The 20,104-nt window shown below is 37.6% G+C and overlaps 2 protein-coding genes and 1 long non-coding RNA gene across 7 annotated transcripts in view; 2 read left to right on the forward strand and 1 right to left on the reverse strand.

The window, feature by feature from the left end:
- Positions 1-5,830: 5,830 nt before the first annotated feature.
- On the forward strand, positions 5,831-11,557 carry echdc1 (enoyl CoA hydratase domain containing 1). Of its 3 annotated transcripts, none has more exons than XM_036588228.1 (6): positions 5,831-5,944; positions 8,476-8,724; positions 8,822-8,964; positions 10,084-10,136; positions 10,233-10,313; positions 10,717-11,557. In XM_036588228.1, exons 2-6 carry the CDS (start codon positions 8,496-8,498, stop codon positions 11,123-11,125), a joined length of 915 nt encoding a protein of 304 aa, XP_036444121.1. In that variant the 5' UTR covers positions 5,831-5,944; positions 8,476-8,495; the 3' UTR covers positions 11,126-11,557. The 3 variants fall into 3 exon arrangements, with proteins under 3 accessions (XP_036444121.1, XP_036444113.1, XP_036444130.1); XM_036588220.1 differs by lacking the exon at positions 5,831-5,944 and adding an exon at positions 5,958-6,095; XM_036588237.1 differs by lacking the exon at positions 5,831-5,944 and having other exon boundaries at positions 8,604-8,724; positions 8,806-8,964.
- LOC118820111 lies at positions 10,842-16,940 on the reverse strand. 2 transcript variants are annotated; one of them, XR_005008225.1, is made up of 3 exons: positions 16,899-16,940; positions 15,366-15,449; positions 10,842-11,045 (listed from the first exon to the last, which is right to left on the reverse strand). It is a non-coding gene; the product is annotated as an uncharacterized LOC118820111 (long non-coding RNA). The 2 variants fall into 2 exon arrangements; XR_005008226.1 differs by having other exon boundaries at positions 10,989-11,096.
- Positions 16,124-20,104, forward strand: part of cdkal1 (CDK5 regulatory subunit associated protein 1-like 1) — a 350,180-nt gene continuing 346,199 nt past the window's right edge. The window contains exons 1-3 of one of the 2 annotated variants that reach the window (XM_036588203.1): positions 16,124-16,296; positions 18,192-18,360; positions 19,526-19,638. In XM_036588203.1, coding sequence (XP_036444096.1) covers positions 18,203-18,360; positions 19,526-19,638 — 271 coding nt within the window. In that variant the 5' untranslated portion in view covers positions 16,124-16,296; positions 18,192-18,202. The remainder of the gene's footprint in view (positions 16,297-18,191; positions 18,361-19,525; positions 19,639-20,104) is intronic. The other variant, XM_036588209.1, reaches the window with a different exon arrangement.

Consider the following 20,104-nt stretch of genomic DNA (forward strand, 5'->3'; position numbering starts at 1 on the left):
ATCCTCTTCCTTTGATGTTGTGATAGTAATGTGATGGCTGACAGCCCCATGTAAAACAATCATCTCAAGTAGGGTTCTGAATTCAGCATCTAGGACACAAGTTTGGCAAGTCACCAGCTTTAGTAGTCTGTCAGTCTGGGGATATTTTAACAGCCTGGAGTGAATGAGGTCTGCAAAGCACAAGCACTGAGACACCTAACCCCTGGCTGTAACGTGGTACCCTTTGACCAAAATAGCAAGTGCCACAGTTTTTTGGTGCCAGAAATCCTATCCCAATGGTGATATAAATACTATGTCCATTTCCTGGTGTGGAGGCACGCACAATTTCCTCTTTTCCGGTTGTTTCTGTTTCGAAATGGAGAGTATAGCATGGGTTTTTAGGATAGCCTTTGAATAGCAAGTATAATGTCCATCATCTCTTAATCATAGAGTCCCATCAGTTTGCTTTAGTAGTGTTGACTTATTAAAGATACCTGACAAGTGTAGTCTTCACCATTGTTCTTTCTATTATACTGTTGCTCAGACTTTTTTCTACTAAGCACAACCGTAAATACACCCAAAATGTCTTATCACAGTTGCAGTGGCATGCTGTCAGCAAACCTAAGCTAAAAAAGTTTTGAACAAAGGCCTTCCCCACGTGTTCTTTCCCATCTTTCCTCACTACCACCACTCCTAAACCTTTCAGTCCCTTCCCCCTCAGCCCTTTCCCACCAGGAAGCCTAAGGCCATGTAGATATAAGCCTCATAGAGACCTTGGGCATCTGTCATGCTGTCAGTCACCCAACCTGAAATAGGCTTTTTACTGCTGCCTGAACTGTCTGCGTCAGTAAGGGTGTGTTAACATTTCACATGCACCAAATATCCAAGACTATGAAGCCAGAGATTAGACCAAAACTGGTGGCAAAAATGCGCCTGTTTCAACCAAAAAAAAAAGGAAACAAAATTGTAATCACTTACATGAGAGAAACAGATGCCTTCCAAGATTTCTTTCACTTAGGAAGCAAAATAACCTGCATAATACAATTTTTCCTTTGTGATTTGATTCTATACATGATGAAAGCATTGTATCACAAATTCTCAAAACCAGAGGCAATAATACTCAATTTGTCTCTCTGTGAGTACACTGCAGAGACATCTATACTATCTCTGATTTTCTCCAATATGCGAATGATCAGCATAAATGCTGATCATTTTCAACTCACCTAGATCCTGTCTGGTCACAACAGAATTCTCATGAAAAAATCAGCCGAAGACTTGGCAACCATGCCAAATTTTAAAGCTGCACTCTAGTTCCTTTTTTAGTTACATTTTAAAGTTTGTATCGACAGGTTTTAAATCACACCTTAAATATTGAGATAAATGCTGCTTATAGGCTTACAGTCATGACTGAACTTAGCTGAAATATTAACTGGATATAAATACAACACAATATTTCCCTGGTTTGATATTAAAAAATGCCCACAACACATTAAAATATTGGGGAATGTACAGATTATGTTAGATTTTATTTAATGTCACTACATATTCTTGCATTTTTTTCAAACCTATGAATGATTTATTTGTGCAATACTTGAAGCTACACCGTAAGTTCAAAATGGCTTCATGAAAAATCCATTTATAAGCCTTTGTTCTATATTTTCTCAGAAGTGATTAACCCTCTTTCTTTAAATTTCTTTTTCTAAATAAGAACAGTAATGCCTCACTCACAAAAATTACGGAAATTTTACTGCTTCCTCCAACAGCACAGGATGAAGAGATTCTGTGTATACACAGAGATACAGACATTCTGGAAGAAAGTTTACTTTAGAGATCTAATGTTTGCCTATTTACAGTTTTACTTCTTTATGTATATTGTGCTTAATTAGTCAAGTTCCCCATGTTCAAAAAAATCAAACTATGAGTCAGAGCAAAAGAGTGAAAAAGGATTAGTCCCTTTTGAGAAAATGTACACATAAAGCATATATGGTGCCTTGTAAAAGTATTCAACCCCCTCAAAAGTCATCAAATTTGTCTGGATTGCAAATGAAACTGATCAATATGCTCTCAACCATTCACCTTTTTGCTGTTCAAGCACCCATGTTGTTTTAGCCTTGTGTTTTGGATCATTGTCCTGCTGAAAGGTGAAGTTTCTCCCAAGCTTTAATATTACAGACTGAAGCAGGTTGTCTTGCAGTATCTCCCTGTATTTTCCACCATCCATCTGTTCCTCAGTTTCAACAAGATGCCCTGTCCTTGCTGAGAAAAAGCAACTGCACAACATGATTCTGCCACCCCCATGCTTCACTGTTGGGATGGTGTTTGTTGAGGAATGGGCAGTGTTAGGATTGTGCCACAGATAGCATTTAGATTTTTCTTCTTTCAAGCCACCCTCCCATACAGGCCCGTTGTATGCAGAGCTCTTGATGTAGTTGAGTGGTGCCCCTTTACGCCAGTCCCTGAACTCTGTAGCTCCTTCAGTGTGATTTTTTGGCCTCTCTGGCTTCCCTCCCAAGTCCTATTCTTACTCTGATACTTAGTTTTGAAGGACGGCCTTGTCTAGGCAGTGCCTGGGTGGTATGACGCTGCTTCCATTTCCACACAATTGATTCAATAGTCCTTGCTGGGATATCCAAACACTTGGATATTGTTTTGTGGCTTTTTCCTGTCTTGTTTGTGTCTTTAACTTTGTTTCCCTAGAATGCTTTTTGGTCATCATTTTCACAGCTTTCCATCAGATTCACAGTCTGACCCATAGTAATTGAATTAGGAGAAGCTTTTATCCAGAAAGTTTTTCAATAATTCACAGTTAGAGGCCATTAGTAGGCCAATTGTGTCCTTGTTAGGGCAATATCTTTGATCTATGTAAACTCTGAGCTTTCACAGCACAAGGATTGCATACTTATGCAAAAAGCGTTTGTCAGGAAGCAATTTTTGTCCGAATTTTTTATTTTTTTTACATAAACCAGTATGCACAGCCTGCATAACTGTGTATGCAAAGCTCACTCAAATAGGCATCTAACACAAAGTACATTACCAAACTCTGGGTCCTTCTGACATTAAAGTCTAGGCCAGCCTGGTTAGTGGTCGATGTGATGAGTGACTGTATTTGGAGTCTCTGGTCTGGCAAATGCGTCATAAAGCATAGGATGTTATTTACTACGGAGCAGTACTACAATCAGGCTTGTGCTAGCAAATAAAAAATAATCTAATTCAGTTGATCCATGAAGAGTAACTTACTTACTGGGTCTTTTAATCCTTCTGACAGTGTTTTGTCTGCAGATAATCAGTGACTATCAGCAGCAGTAGACCTATGTTCAACCACAGCACAGTTTCTACTTTAAGAGTTAAGAGGCAAATGCCTAAACATAGCCTAGCCTACATTCAGGACATGCAATAAACACACCTCTGAGCAACTTCGTATTCCGTCCTTAATGTATTTTTAGTATTCGTCTCCTGTCTGGAAGAAAATTAGAAACACGGATTTAAGACTCATCCCATTACATAGCTCGACATAAACAAGGAAAAATATACAGAAAAACTTCTGTTGTCCCTGAATCCACCTGGTCTGCAATGTTTCCCCCAGCAGGTATGTGTGGTGTCTGATGCCCTCTAGTGGAAACATCAGTTTCAGCCCTAAACTGATTTGTAATTTGTTAAATTGTGTGAACACATTCATATTTAATAATGAATTCTTTTATATACAATTATGATCATAGTGACATTAAGATGATGTGTTGCTGAGAATTTCTAACAGTAAATTCTGATATTAGACCAGGATCAGCAACCAGTATGCTTCTTCATAGCAGACACTTAACTGGAGGTGCATTAGTGTGTACTACAGTGTGTACTATCAAAACACCAACGGTCAGGTCATGTGGAATCAGCATTTGTAGTTCATAAATTAAGGATAAAGGGATGAAAAGAGTCACTGATCAACTTTCAGGCAGGCAGGATGTTTTGAATGAAGTTTTGCACAAGTCTGCAGGGATAGAGGCATTCAGGATTACAGTGAAGTTCATCTGGATTCCATCACATCAGGGAGTGGAGGGAAACACGAGTGCTGATCAAACAGCTAAGCAAGCACTGCAGTGAGAGAGAGTTGATCCCTATGAGGAAGGCCAAATCAACATCTGGAATGTAATAACTGACGTGGCAGCAGAGTTAGGAGAGTAAAGGAAGGGCCGGAGCCTGTTTGAGGTTATAAAGAGTTTCATTGAATTTCAAAGTCACATACAATTTAAAATCGTACAATCTTTCCACTACATTACATTTTCCACATACATAATACAATCATTGCTGCAATTATGTGAAGCTACCACATCACAGAACAGAAATACAAGCCAAGAAATAACGATGTTTTTCATTTTTATTTAAAGTTTATTTAACCAGGCAAGCCATGTTGAATAAATAGCTTTATAGAATAACAGTATGTGCAAGTGGCAAAATACACTTGTAGGGATGAAAAAAAAACAAAAAAAAAACCCCAAAAAAACAAGCCAAATAGGACAATAAGACAAATATAGTAGCATTAATTGACATGATACCTTATAAAAAAAATAAAAATAAAAATAAAATAAATTTCAAAACAACACTCTTAAAAAGAATGGTTCTTCAAGTGTTCTTTAGTAAAAGGTTCTATAAAGAACCATTAACACTCAAAGAATCCTTTGCATGATTAAAGGGCTTTTGTATCGTGAAAGTGTTCTTCAGATTGATGGAGAATGTGTTGTAGATGGTTCTATATAGAACCTTTCTGAAAAGTGTTCTATATAGCACCCAGAAGGATGCTTCTATTGTTAAGAGCTTGACATCGTAACAATAGAAGAGCCCTTTTTGGTGCTACATAGAACCCTTTTCAGAAAGGTTCTATATAGAACCATCTACAACATATTCTGAAAAACAGCAGCACTTCAATAGGCGATGCAGTGATTATTAAGGGGTCACTAACGAGAAAAAAAAATTGCGAGGAAAATCTGTCCCCGCAGTTTAGTAATACTCTCAGTTTATAAACTGTGCCCACGGGTTTGTAAACTGTACTCTCGATTAGCAAAACTGTACCGATGGATTTGTAAAATGTACTGCATTGAAATGACGCTCATTTACGCGATTTCAACGTCGACTGTTCACCGGGCTATAAATACCCAGCAATTCTTGCATAGACAGGATTTAGCTTAACGTTATTCCTTTTAAACACGCAATCTGCTCTCCGGGCTGAGACTCCATTCAGTCGTCGCTGGCGGCGTGGTGGGATAATAAAGGCAAAAACGAGTGCATTCACATAATACATTTCTACAAAACACTCCAACTGAGCAGTAAGGTTAAAGTGTAATTTCATTAAATGTTAAAGCCATTGATAAGGGTGTATGTGAAAGGTACAGCACCGTTACATAACCTACCCACTTTCTGGTAATGTATGCTTTATTTCACGTTAACGTTACTTGCTAAAATTTATCTTTTCATCACGAAAGGTCGACACAGTTGTGTCGTCCCTGCTTGCTCTTTGAGAAATGTCAAAAAAATTCTCCATTTTCTCAAAATAGTTATATGTGGCCTGTACCGTAGCTGGGGGAGGTAGGTTAGCGTGTGCTTTGCACAGTTAACGTTAGCTAACTAAACTGTGGGCAGAGTTTCTAAAATTAGGAAAACTGATGAAAGAGGCCACGGAAATAAAATTCGAGAGTACAGTTTACAAACCCATCGGTACAGTTTAGCTAACCGAGAGTAAAGTTTACAGCTCCGTGGGCACAGTTTATAAACTGCGAGTACGGATTACTAAACTGCGGGGACAGATTTTCCACCTCACATTTTTTTTCTCGTTAGTGACCCCTACGGGGCTCCGTACCTAATGACTCGGATAAAGATAAACGTTGGAGCAACTGCTGGTGTCTTCATTCACACTCCAGTCCAGCAGGGGGTGTAATACACATTTCAACTGGAGCGACCGCTTCCCCACCATCAAGAAGAGGTGAGTCCTACAGGGTCGCTCAGTCTGTCTGCTTTGTTAGTGAACGGCTGTTACAACAGTCTGAAAGCTGTGTTTACTCTGGTGGTCTCAGAGTCGTTCTCATATCTCCTGAAAGGTGATCCTCTCAGGTCGAGCTGACACAGTGTGTCAGGTAAGATGACTGTTTCAGTTACTGTTTACACAGCTGACACACCTGACACAGCGCTCAGTGCTCGACTGGGCTCCTCGCCTGATTGACTGAAGTCAGGGACGATTCAGTCACATTTCGGTCTGATAAGTAGCACCAAAGCTAATATCCCGATATTAACACTGACTGATACTTTTAAAACGCTTTGTGATCTTTCTTTGTGATTTCTACAGTGAGAGGTAGTATAGAATTATATTTGCAACGTTTGCATTAATATTAGATGAACAGAGTCAACAAAACTTACAGTGCAAAAAAGAGGAACATTAGTCAATAAAAATACATCAAGGAATGAAAAGATAAAACAAGTGATACTACACAAGTGGCATTACAACAAACATGTTGAAAGGACGCAAGGTGAGGCAAACACCGATGAATAAATAAATAGAAAGAAAATAAGCAGGGGGGAAATGGAGCGTAGTTAGTTTAGAAGGTACTTTGTCATTAACATATACAGTTTTTCCCCCGTTTGTTAGGTTTCTTCATAAATGTACAACTTTTTTCATTATATCTAATTCAGTACTCAAAAGTAGTTCCAACACTGTCAGAGAAAAGGTAGTTACTGTGCAGGTACATTTTTGTTAATCGAGGTACAAACTGTCCCCTTAAAGCTACAATAACGTCTTAAGGTCCAACTGTGTACCTTAATTAAGTTTTTTTTCTCCAGGGAAAAGGTGCATATTTGAAACTTTTATAGCATAATTGTTTAAAAACAGAACAATAAAATGAAAAGCCTGCAGAAAAGATGAGATGTACAGAGTCAGTGCAGTTTAAAACAAAGAATCGCAATGGATTGTGATAGTTATGTTCCCCAGCTAAAGGTACTGAAGATGAAAAGAAGAGCACCGTCTCAGTGACAGCTGACTCTTTTTTCCTCAGAATGTATACTACGCACTTATATGCAGTGATTTTATTTTTTATTTTTTTGCCATCAGTTTCTAATAATAATGATGAATATTTATTTTGCTGCTTAAAAACAACAACTAATATCAATTATCATGTAAGGATCGATTCTCAAAAAGAAACATCAGGATTAGAAGTGGTGTGACTTCAGTATCCATCCGCTCATCCCTAACAATGCCTACACTCTGTTTTGCATAGTGGCTGCGTATACGTGTGTTTAGTTTTGTGTTTAGTGTTTAACTGACAGTGTGGTGCTTCACAATGGATGAGGATTTCTCTTTTTCATTGTAATAACACATTATTTAGGGCGGAGCTGTGGAGGTAGAAATAACCAAAATATGTGCATAAATTATAAAATGTAAAATACTGTAAGATACACACTGATGTGACAGGTCTTCCACTGGCAGAACTGTCTCTGTGCTCTGTTCTTCATCAGTGACTTAAGCTACAACTTAGTGCAATGAACAACAGTGGAGTACACTATATGTCCAAATATGTTCATGCACCCTTGTAATCAGTGAACTTAGCTATTTTAAGGGGCGCCCACAACTGGTACAGACATTTAATTTAGTTGTGTACACAAAGCTTATATATTGCCAAGTGAATAGGAATGTCTGAAGCAGATGCAAGGCCAAGCGTCAGTAGAGGGGTGTAAAGCTCCCAGTTTTGGCTTTGGGATATTCTGTTGTTATTGTAATAAAATTCTTTTCTGAGCATATTGCGGATATTGTCAGTACTAAAGAACACTGACCTACTACATGATTCGTTTCAAGGAAAGCATAATAAGTTCTTATAGTTTTGGATAACAGTTTTTAAATGTAACACATTTTAAGTGTAGCATATTTTGTCTGAAAAGTAGTTTCTGCACTGTCTGGAAAAAAAGGTAGTTACTATGCAGGTACATTTTTGTTAATCAAGGTACAAACAATGTAAATGTACCCTCAAAGGTACAACAATTTCTTAAGGTTCAAATATAAATCTTCAGTAAGGCTTTTCCAGAGAAACAGAACAACAAAATACTAAGCCTAGGGCCAGGGTAAGGTGTATAGAGTCATTACAGTTTAAAATAAAGAATTGCAATGAATTATGGTATAATTATGTTTTCTACCTAAAGGTACTGAAGATGTATCTTTAGTGTCGTTTGTGATCCAAAATTATTAATCAAACATCAGTACCTGATCTCACTAATGCTTGTGGCTGAATGCAAACTCCTTATTAATACCTTTAATTATAGAAGTAACCAATACGGTTTATGTGCAAACAGCATGAAGCCCAATGTTGTCATGTTCATCTTTCTAGTTGAACATGATCTAGATGTAGATACTTACTACTGTTAGCCTTGTGCCATTGCATGAATATGCATGGATTTTATTTCAAGCTGACTGTCTGTCATGTCCTTGAACTTAGTGCTACAAGCAATATTATTTGTCCTGTGCCATTTCAGTAGAGACAGCAGACAGCAGAATGGCTTTGTGTGCTGCCAGTCGTCCCTTACTCCAGAACACTCGAAATGCTTTGAGGAGGTGTTTCAAGCAGAGCAGGGCGTTCTACTCCAACACCAGCAGCCCTCAGGAGGAAGAGATTCGACAGAAACTCCAGCTCTTTCCAGGAGGTTCCATAGATCTTCAGAAAGAAAAGTCAGGCATTGCAGTGATGACAGTCAATAACCCTGCACGAATGAATGCCTTCTCAGGTACATAATGTGACATGACATTTAATATTCATTTTCATACTGACATGAATGTTTCACCATTGCACTGTTAGTCTGTTCTAGCCTGTCTCTTTTCCAGGCAGCATGATGCTAGAGCTGGAGGAACGAGTGAGTGAGCTGGAGACTTGGACAGAAGGAAAAGGCCTAATTGTGCAAGGGGCTGCTGGAACGTTCTGCTCTGGATCTGACCTGAATGCAGTCAGAGCAATATCAAACCCGCAGGTATCGTTCTTAATAATGTTAAAAGATTAATCGTTTTTACACTGAAATCACAGTTTACAAGAGTGCAGTTTACAAATCAAGAGCTGCAATTCAAGCAAGATTTGATGCAATTTTAATTATATTTAATTACATTATCAACAACATTGTCTTATGAAATAAGTGAAGAAATTTAACCTAATAACACAGAGCTCATGAACTAGATGAGTTAGACCCATCAGAAGCAACCAAACACACATGTGCTATAAACCTGACAACCACAATTAGCTGGCAGTCTCGTGCACTATAAAGCTCAAAGCTCAAGCCAGATAAAGTGAATCTGCTGGTCTTCTTGGCCAAAACACAGGCCCGGACTTAAATTTACAGAAAACAGTTGCAATTTAACTTGCAGTCACAATATTAGTGAGAAAAAGCTCTATTAGATATTATCCCCAAATCGTTCATCCCTAATTCTTAACTAAATTTGTCAATTATATGCTGTCAAATGGAAAAGTTGGAACACCCAAATGACATGTTTTTTTGCTTTTCTAATGTGAAAATAAATTAACACATCCTTTATAAAGAAAAGACTTATATATGACGTCTTTCTGTAAATTTCAGTGCACAGTTTCTTTTTATTTGTTGAGTTTAACATGTTGGAAAAAGAAAAACATAAATATATAAAATGTGCCATAACTTTTGCACCATATTTTATTATATGTGTATACATATGATGTGTTAAATTCAGCAAATGAACAATAATTGTGCACTAAAATGTGCAGAAGTGTGTTCTCTGTAGAGGATGTGTGTAACTTATTTTCACTTAGAAAATCATCAAAAGATGAAATTTGACCAGGGATGTTCAAACTTTTGCATATGACTGTAATCAGAGATGCCTCCATTTAGTAATTCATTCAGATATCTTACTGCAGAGTTTACCAAGTTTCAGAAACATGATCAAATGCAATTACATCCAAACATTATAAACCTGAACCTAAAACGTCTTCCTTATTGTGTCTCACATTTCATTTACCATTTTTCTCTGTCTTCTTTTCTGGCTGTTTTAAGTCTGGATAATAACTGTCTTTTATGTCTTTTAAGTTTTGTATGCATAAAAGTAAACTGATTTTTTTTTCTTTTCAGGATGGCATGAAAATGTGTATGTTCATGCAGAAGACTCTAACAAGACTGCTTAGGTTGGCCTTCACCAAGTGACAGCTTCTGTTCAAAATTGCTTCCATGTAGAACTAAAGTTGTTATATATCAGAGCTTACTTTTCTCTCTCAGTTTAGGTTGCCCCTCATCTCTGTGGCTTTGGTTGAGGGAAAGGCTTTGGGTGGAGGGGCAGAACTCACTACTGCCTGTGACTTCAGGTAAATTACTACACCTCTTCTAATTAGTGATTTCAGCTAGCTTAAGTTGCACTGAGTTGTGCACACTTTGTGTAATTTCCATAGAGAAAGATGGCAGTAGAACAGGATGCACTGTCTAACACCTTTGGAAGAAGCATTTTGTGTTCTGAAATAATCATCCAACATCAGTACCTGGCCTCACTAATGCTGTTGTGGTTGAATGCAATCAATCCTCACAGCAATGTTCCAACATTTAGTGTAAAGCCTTCTCAAAGGAGTAGAGGCTGTTACTGCAGCAAAAGGGGGGGCAAAGTCCCTATTAAGACTCTTTATTTCAGAAGAAACATTGGCTTTTGTACATATAGTGAATGTTGCAGTAGATGGAGTTTATATTTGAAAATAAAAATCATATTTCTGTTGGCAGGTTGATGACATCTGATGCTGTGATCCAATTCGTCCATAAACACATGGGCTTGGTGCCTGGATGGGGTGGTGCAGCAAGGCTTGTCCGAATTGTTGGCAGCCAGAATGCCCTGAAATTGCTTGGTGGTGCAAAAAAAGTTGATCCACATTTGGGGAGGCAGATTGGACTAGTTGATGAAGTGTTGAGTTCTCCTCTTGGTGAAGGCAGTTCCCTGGTGGAGGCAGAGCAGTGGCTGAGCCAGTTCACAAAGGGATCTGCTCCTGTAATCAGGGCTGTGAAGAAGGTGGTGGTGTCTGGGAGAGAACTTTCTCTGGAGGAGGCCCTGAGAACTGAAAAGGATATATTTGGGACTGTATGGGGTGGGCCAGCCAACCTTGAGGCTTTGGCACAAAAAACAAAACATAATTGAGAGAAATTATTATTAACGTTTGCCTCTGTAAAGACTCAATATATCTATTTATATCAGGGGAAAATGAGCCCCAAATAAGCCACACTCAATCTAAATAAACATATTTCTCACATGGACTTTTTAAAATTAATTTTATAATAAAATAAAATATTATTTTCTCTTTTAACATAATCAGGCATGTTATATATGATTTATTTTTAAAAAAATGAATAAAAAAATGAAAATTCTGCACTGGACTTAAAGGGCCCCCCTGAAGCCCTCTTGTATTCCTTATAAAGCAGCCAGTGATGTATTTAATACATTTTAATTCATAATTATATTTGATATATTCATGATTTTTTAAAAATAATTGATAAACACTCTTATGAAAGACTAATAACAAACATTCAACTGGGAATAACTGTAAAATAAAAAAAACATTCTTGTAGTCTACTGATCGTGTTTATTTTGTATTTATTTGTATAGATTTTTCTGTAAATGGAAGTTTGGACCATGCAACTAGTGAATGTCAATATACAGACTGAGTACTTTATTAGGTACTCTTACCTTGTATCTACATATTGCCCATTTTATCAGCTCCACTTGCTATATAGATGCACTTTGTAGTTCTACAATTACAGACTGTAGTCCATCTGTTTCTTTGCATAATTTGTTATCTCACCTTTACCCTTTTCATCAATGGTCAGAACCCACCCCAGGGACGACCACAGAGCAGGTGTTATTTGGGTGGTGCATCATTCTCAGCAAAGCAGTAACACTGATGTGGTGGTGGTGTGTTAGTGTGTGTTGCGCTGGTATAAGTAGATTAGACACAGCAGTGCTGCTGGGGTTTTTAAACACTTTGTCCATTTACTGTCCACTCTAGAGTCTCCTACCTTGTTGGTCCATCTTGTGCATGCAAGACTTTAGACAGTAGCTCATCTGCTGCTGCACAATTTGTGTTGGTCATCCTCCAGTCCTTCATCAGTGGTCACAGGACGCCGCACAAAGGACACTGTTGGCTGGATGTTTTTGGTTGGTGGGCTCCACTCAGTCCAGCAGTGACACTGAGGTGTTTAAAAACACCTGGATTAACCTTTTGGCCACCCTGAATTCTTGGGGGTGCCTGGAAATAAACTTATTATGATGTTATGCTGTCTGTTAGGGAAAACTGATTCCAGTAATTCAGGGTAAGGTCATTGTTTAGCTGCTTCAGCTACAATCGGTGAGCTTCTGTCTTTCGTGTTCGTAACTAACTAGAGATGCAGCACTGTTCTGCCTCAGGGTGGGGCTGTAAGAAATTGGTTCACCCAGATGGTCCGTCATAGCCTCGCAACTGTAGCTATGGCCGGAATACCTCTGAAGAAATTTGCAATATACTGTAGCAATAAAAACTTGCCCAACTGGTAGAAATTGTTATTTAACAAACCGATGACAAAAGAGGAAATGTGAAAGATCTCAGTTAATTTGTGGACAACACTACCAAACTAGAATAGACTATTTCCTAAAAAGGAATTATTAAACCAAATGTTTTGTTGTCATTGAAACTATCATCAGTGCCAGCGAATGAGTTAGCAGTCAGCGAACATGGGACCCCCCAAATACCAAGGGGTATTTCGCATACTGGTTCTGACCATTGCAAATGTAAAGGTGGGATGACAAATCATGCAAAGAAACAGACAGACCACAATCTGTAATGGCAGAACTACAAAGGGCATCTATATGGTAAGTGAAGCTGATAAAATGGGCAGTGACTGTAGATCCAAGGTAGGTGTACCTGATAAAGTGCTCAGTGAGTGTATTTAAAACAAAAAAGACACAAAATTGACAGTTTGTATATAATGATTCAATAATTCTGGATCTGAAATGTTGTGTTTTTAAATCACTGTGATGAGTTTTGAATGTTTCTTTTTAGTAATAGTCTAAACTCTCCAGACTGCTAATGGCCATCTGACTTCAGTCTTGTTCAGAGAAGCTACCTTTTGAAATAGAAAGAAACAAATCTAGATCACAAGCAATACTGTCATATTGGTAAATTGCTTACTTACTAATCTCTGTATTTTGTGAATATTATTAACACTACCCTTGTTTGTCCTTTAGAATTCTGAAAAGTGTTTCTTTCCAAGACCTTTTTTAGCCAATGTATTTATGGTGGAGTTGGCATATGTGGTCAGAGCAGTCCCTCCATATGGACACAAACATCCAAAACTAAAAGAATTATATTGGATCAGAACTCTAAGTAACTTTTTAACTGCTCCAATTATTTAAAACATTTCAGTGATGTTCTGTAAAGGTACTGAAGTCTAACCCTTGAGGGGAGACAGCATATGTGCCCTGTTGTTCTGAGAGTGTTTATTACAGTTACAGTAATAACATCTGTCTTGAGGAAAAAAACAACAAAACATGTTGCTCTTAAGACAAAACCTTGTATCTCTATTTTGTCTTTCTTAACATAATGTTAAATTGCGTTTATTCCTTCTCCTGTAAAGTTACTTTTTGGAGATATTTTCGACAATATCTATTTTATTGCAAAAGCACATTCACTCATTTCACATTTATGTAATTCATTAAAATTCAGTTACATTGGACTGAATATTTAATCGGCTCCTGTGTTAGTGAGTGTATTCAGGAAACCAGTAACACGATCAGTATAGACACTAGTTGAGGGACAACTAAGAAGAAAAGAGATTGATGAAAAAGGAAAACTTGTAATCTATCAGCTGTCAGAAGATGACTAAAAATGTATGAAGTTAACATGATTTCTATCTACAACCAATGTATTGTCAGTAAACTGCCAATAATTCACCTTCAGTCTCATTACTGTCTTTATTCTTCTCTTGTATGAAATGCTTGTGGTTGAAGCTCTTGGACTTAACTGAAGATTGTCTTAAAGCAGTCTGTGTAACTTCAACATGCAGTGCTTTACAGGGTAGAAGTAGACAGGACATTTCTCTACTGTTGTAAACCTCTGACCAAATTTAGCCTATTTCTGGGATGTAAATGAAAAAACTCTGCATTGGGGTCTTGGAGGCTACCTTGCTGTGGGAAACGGCAAGACTCACTGTCACAAAACATCACTGTGTCAAACAGTTTTTACCCCTACAAGGTGTTAACATATGGAATTCACTTCCTGATGAATTAAAGATGTTTGAGAGGAAAATCTATATGTTGAAGAAAAGGAGGATGAAGATTTAATATCTGAAAATCTCATATTAGAGGAATTTAGGTAGAAAGGGAGTTTGATGAACAGAGAAGAGAATGAAATATAAGTGAAGCTAAAGAGAAAACTGGGCTGGTAGGTGAGTTTCATGACTGTGTTATCAGTCTTGAGGAGACTGACTTCAGCACCAGCTCTGTGTCTCTCTTCATCATCTTTGAGAAAAAAAGAGGCCTGAACAGCTTGCTCATTTAATACTATTAAAACATATTTTCAGCTTTAGGCCAGACTGCGCCACAGCTGTGTGAACCTGCTGAACCACATGGACATTTTTTCCCCAAGTATTCTAGGTCAATAGACGTGAATGCGTCACCACACTCATTTATACATGTTTCTACAGAACTCAGTCTTTGTATTGATTGGTCATTTAATAGAATATTTTCTTTTTTATCTCACCATAATCACAAACAAATACAGCAGCTAAAGAGACAGATGCTCACCGCCTCCAAAACCAAACAAAACACTGTTCCTAAATCATCCTGTATTTATTTCATTAATGTTTTAATATGTATGTCCTTCTAGAAGGTCCCTCTTGTGAAAGGTAAAAGAGAGACTAGTAGCTATTTATTTCTATATACACACATTTTGAGATAAAGTTTATTGTCCAGTGATCTGTAGTAAATTATGCTTTGATAAGTATAACAGACTTATGCATTGCAAAACACAATCATTCAGGAATTTTGTTTATTTAGTTAAAAGCAGAATCTAATGTGTATTTAGGAGTGATACTAGATGATGTTCTGTGAATTGTGGATAATATTATTGTTTAGTGATTTTAGTGGATTTTACTGTCTAGTATACTTAACACTGGAATTAAGCACATTAAATCTGCAAGATTTTGAAAAATGAATATATTTATTATCATCAGGATAACATACCCAAACTAAAAACTGAACGCTTTCCGTTTCAGAAATGTCATTTCTGTCTACAGCACTAGGCTGGTGCATAAAATGTATGTAATATGTTTCATATTACATATAAATCTAAACAATATTACATTACATCTAATTAATATTACATTTATGTCATAATTATGTGACTTACCTCAGGCTGCACCTCACTACACAAGACTTGTGGGAAACAGCTTGTTTTTTCCTCAGTGACCTCAAGTGTTTCAGCCATTTGTTCCTTTTAGATATAATAAAGTAAATCAGTGTATACGCAAAAGGTTTTTTGTTTATTATTATGATATAAAATTATTATGAAAATGATTTAATATTTTAGGAGCCATTCCTGCAGATGTCCAGACAGGTCCAAGAGTTCAGAAACTTTTTTATGCAGTTGTTCAAACAGTAAACACAGAAAAAGTTCAGTGCTTGCTTTGTTATGTTAGTGATAATAAAGATGTCCATTTTTCAAAGACTCTCATATTTCCTGAGCCCAGGTCCAAACGTCCAGTATACTGGACTCTGAATATTGTATGTTTAATAAATAAATAACTAAATATTATGTGTTATGTTAGTACGCAGCAGAGAAAATGTTTCATAACAAAACATTGTTTTTAAAATGTTTAGTCTTTGGTCACAAAGAAATATTTGTTTACGTCTTTCTATCTATCTATCTATAATAATGCTACGTTTACAAGTACACTTTTTCCATGACCATAGTGAAATGTTACAGATGATCACTTGGCACCATAAAAATAAGGGACATTAAAGCGATGGTTTAGACGATCCTGTAATAGCTGTACCTTTATCCCGAATATATAACCACTCAGTCAGCGCGTGCTTGGTTGAGTCTCTTCTTTGGTTTCATGTTGGCGCTGTAAGCGCGTTCAGTCGGAGCAGCAGGTCGTTCTGAAAACGAGTTTTGTCCTCTCGCTCATGCCGTAGTCGCGTCGGGTCGCTTTTCACCATGGCTAACAGATAAAACTTAGAAAAACAAGGAAAACCGACATATTTCGCCATTCAGACTGCTCTTCGACTGAATTTGATTGGATTTCGACCGTTTCCTGCTCCAGTTTACTGTTTCTGAAGTAAGTGTTTGTGTTTTGGCTGTTTGAAGCGGTTTGTTTTGAACGCACACGCGGGTCCAGCATGCTAGAGGAGTGTTAGCCAGTGACTACCTGCTTCATTTACTCTGAGCTGGATAACAACAAAATGTTTAGATAACAAACAAATGTTTGGAACAATATGGTGTTGCAAAACAACAGCATGTTGTCAAAACACAAAGCTGACTGACTGCTAACCTAACTGTTACAGCTCGTGCTGATGTGTGAGTAACTAGCCTAACTTAGCTTAACTAGGTTAGTAGACTTCTGTACCATAATATAAAGAAATATTGAAAACATGCCAGTATCACAATGTCTGCAATACATGTTCTGATACTAAGGTTACCTTCCTATCTTACCTATCTGTACTTTAGCTGTAGCACTATAGGACAGACTAATATGTTAGACTTGAACAGTTAAGCCTTTTCTCTGTCCAGGGCAATGGATGTAGACAATGTAGACGATGTTTATGTGTTATGTTACCTTATTAGCTTAGAGCTTTTGAGGTTCAACAGTCTTATTTAACGATTAGTATAAAATGTGCTGTGTTGTATTTAAATATTTTAGAGGAATTCAGGCTGACTCACCAGCTGTGGTCTTCAGCTTCACCTTTGCTGTCTGTAATCTATACCATTAGTAGGAGTGTAGTGATTTTCCAAATCCACGGTTCGGTTCAGACCTCGATTTTCGATCCTTGATTCATACCTAGGGTTTTTTTTGTTTGCTTGTTTTGTGGGAACAACTCTGGGTTTTAAAAATCATCACCAATTTGCAACATTAAAGAGAAAAACACTAAAGAACATGGTAAATTAATGTAACTTTGCATAAATTAACTATGTAAATAAATAAATAAATAGTGTATTAATTTTGTGAATTACATGTGTTATAGTTAGTAGTAGGCGATATGTGCAAAATTTTATATCATGGTATAATTAAGATTACTGACTGTGTCAATATATATTTCACAGTGTAGTTTATTTATGTTTTGTCAGTTAAAAGCAAAATTTGAAAATGGTAAATAAAAAGCAAACTTCAGCTTTGTCCCACTCAGAGAAGCCACTTTGGGCTTTACAAGGTCATTTGTGTCGTGTGTGCGTCTCTTATGCTCTAATATATGACTATCAGATGCCGCTAGCATTTAGCAAACATCACAAGCTGGTCACGCTTTCTGTTTTAGAGGCTTGTAGGCTGAAACTGCAGTGATGCCTAAAGAAGCTGGCTGAGGGAGCAGTGCCGCACACAGATAGCCAGCAAGTCTCCATGCTAGGCTAATGGCTAATGGCCAACTCCAAGAGATTGGCTTTTACCTCCACTCCCTTTTCTCCCTTTAACTCATTAACTCAGTACAATCTGATATCTGCTCCTTTGACAATAAACTGGATTAACTTACCTCAGGCTGCAACTCACTACATGAGAGGTGAGAGAATCGGTGTGTTTTACACTGTGTTTATGTTTTTGTGTTGTCTGCATTTATGTACATACTAGTATAATAGTAACGACAAAGCCGATACACCGTAAAAAGAAATTCAGCCGGTACATCGCGCACTACTAGTTGTAGGGTTAATTGTGAAATGAAATTCATTTTTTTACATTAGTAATGTAATGAGAGCTCAACAGGCTGCACCAGGGGGGCCGTGGGTTGGGGTTGAGGTTGTGGGGTTGGGGGTAAGGGGGCAGGTTTTGTCTTCTGGAACAGCGACACGAGACCCTGGATGTTTCGGTCTTGGTCTCAGAATCGTGACAACCCTAACTGTTAGAAATCAAACCAGTATTTTTGGACTAATATAGTTCATGGCAATTAATCTGATTTCAGTTTAAACAACAAGTTAGCTGACTAAACTGTTGTGACTTTACCCGTGAGAATTTCATTTTATGTTCAGAACAGATCAGTATGCTGTCTGCTTGTGAGCCCTTCGTTGATGACATCGAGGACATGGTGGCCAGTCATGACCCGACCTCCTTTCAGCGGGAGTTCTCCAGGCAGAGCGTCGTTCCCCGGGTGCGGAGGCGAAAGGAGCAACCTCCTGCTGAGGAGCTGCAAGCGGACAGGTGAGACTTCATTGTGGACACCTGACTGTGGATGCAACTATTGACACTGTGTATCCCATTTCAGTCAATTTCAGAAGGAAAAGCAAAGATTTAAAAGGAAATTTAAACTTTCGAAATGTAACTTTCTTTCTGCAGGACAGGGTTATACAAACTGGTCAGAGTATTTGTCTATGAACTGCATTTCCAAAAGCTACGTTTGTAATTCTAGCTTACTGCTAAAATAGACCTAAATGCACAGTAATAAGCGCGTGTAAATAATTGTGACTAGTTTTTGGTCAGGAACTATTGCTGACATGTACTTCTCTGGGCCTGTCACAGATTTTAAAGTACTGGATGTCTTTCTTGCCTTTGTTAGACGTTTCACATATTTTGACATATTTTAGATGACTGACATTACTATTGTAATAAGATAAATACAATACAAAACACAAAAATAAAAACTCAAATAATATAAAGGTATTTTGGTAATATAATTACATTGTATTCATAGGCTCTGATTGAGAATATTTTTCGTGCAGATTTTCTGTGTTAACTTAATTGTAATCGGTCAGATTCAAAATGTGCCTACAACACAAAAGTTAGCAAAGTTACTAACCAAGTGAGAGCAGAATAGCAACTACAGTGAAAGGTGGTGAGTATCGTTCCTTCTGACCTCAGTCAATGAATCACTTTGCATTTTATGAGAAATCTGGGTGTGCAGTGTGTCCAAATTTATAATAATATTATTGCTTCATTCAATAAATAAACAAAAACATAAATAAATAAAATACACACTAAGATGCTGTCTTTTGTCTATGAATATTCTTTAGAAAGCACTTTAAATTGCATTTGTGTATGAAATATGCTGTATAAACAAACTACCTTTGCTTTAGTGTGGCTGTTTAACAAAGCTTTGGGTATGAGCAACTTATTTTTTCAAACAGTGTAACTATAACTCTAATCATTTTTATTTATTTTACCTTGGCTTTTAAAGACACACAAGTTCCCAAGCCTGATATAGAGGATGATATCGCCATCTAGTGGTTGAGAAGAGACCCAGAAAACCTAACTTGCGTTGCTTATAAGCTGTTCATTCAGTAATTTTTTTTTCTTGCAGTATAAATCATTCAAAAATGGTTTCTCTGTGTTGATCGGCTTTTTAAATGTGGATGTTTGCTCTTGCCAGTGTGATCCCAGGCACACAGAAGGTGTGGATGAGGACATGGGGCTGCTCGCACAACAGCTCAGACGGAGAGTACATGGCTGGTCAGCTGGCTGCAAGCGGCTACAAAATGACAGGTACCTGTGGAAACCAACACATCCATGCACACTCCCAGTACTCCACCTGCAGTATGAATCTAGTTATACTAGATTACTGTCTCCGCCTGCATAATGTTGGCTAATTAACAGGTGACAAAATTGTTTGTGATTTGAAATGATAATTTAAATGAGATGTGTGCAAAGTGGATGGATTTACTACCTTTTGTCAGTAAAAAGTTTTTCGGGTAACCTGGTAACTAAGTGATGAATTGAATTGATAAGTTAGGTGAGTTTTGCAAAGAGAAATGACCAAATTGTACTGGACTAGGGCCCCTGTATGATCTGAGCTAGACACCCCTGGGATCTGTTTCATAAGGTACAGAAAGTAGGGTTCCCTTGGCTCAGTCACAAAACCTTACAAGTGCAGCTGTGTTTAACTCATGGTTTAGTTAGTGGTTAGGGAGCAAAGGTAGGTAGCTGAATACCACAGTTAGGGAGTCATTTA

This window comes from Colossoma macropomum, unplaced genomic scaffold (genome assembly GCF_904425465.1).
Source record: "Colossoma macropomum unplaced genomic scaffold, Colossoma_macropomum, whole genome shotgun sequence".
NCBI lineage: Eukaryota > Metazoa > Chordata > Actinopteri > Characiformes > Serrasalmidae > Colossoma > Colossoma macropomum.

Bases quoted from the DNA above. Each gene is read 5' to 3' on its own strand.
- echdc1 (XM_036588228.1), top strand. From the start codon at position 8,496: ATGGCTTTGTGTGCTGCCAGTCGTCCCTTACTCCAGAACACTCGAAAT. The intron at 8,725-8,821 runs GTACATAATGTG...TCTCTTTTCCAG, and splicing joins ACGAATGAATGCCTTCTCAG to GCAGCATGATGCTAGAGCTG. The intron at 10,314-10,716 runs GTAAATTACTAC...TTCTGTTGGCAG, and splicing joins ACTACTGCCTGTGACTTCAG to GTTGATGACATCTGATGCTG.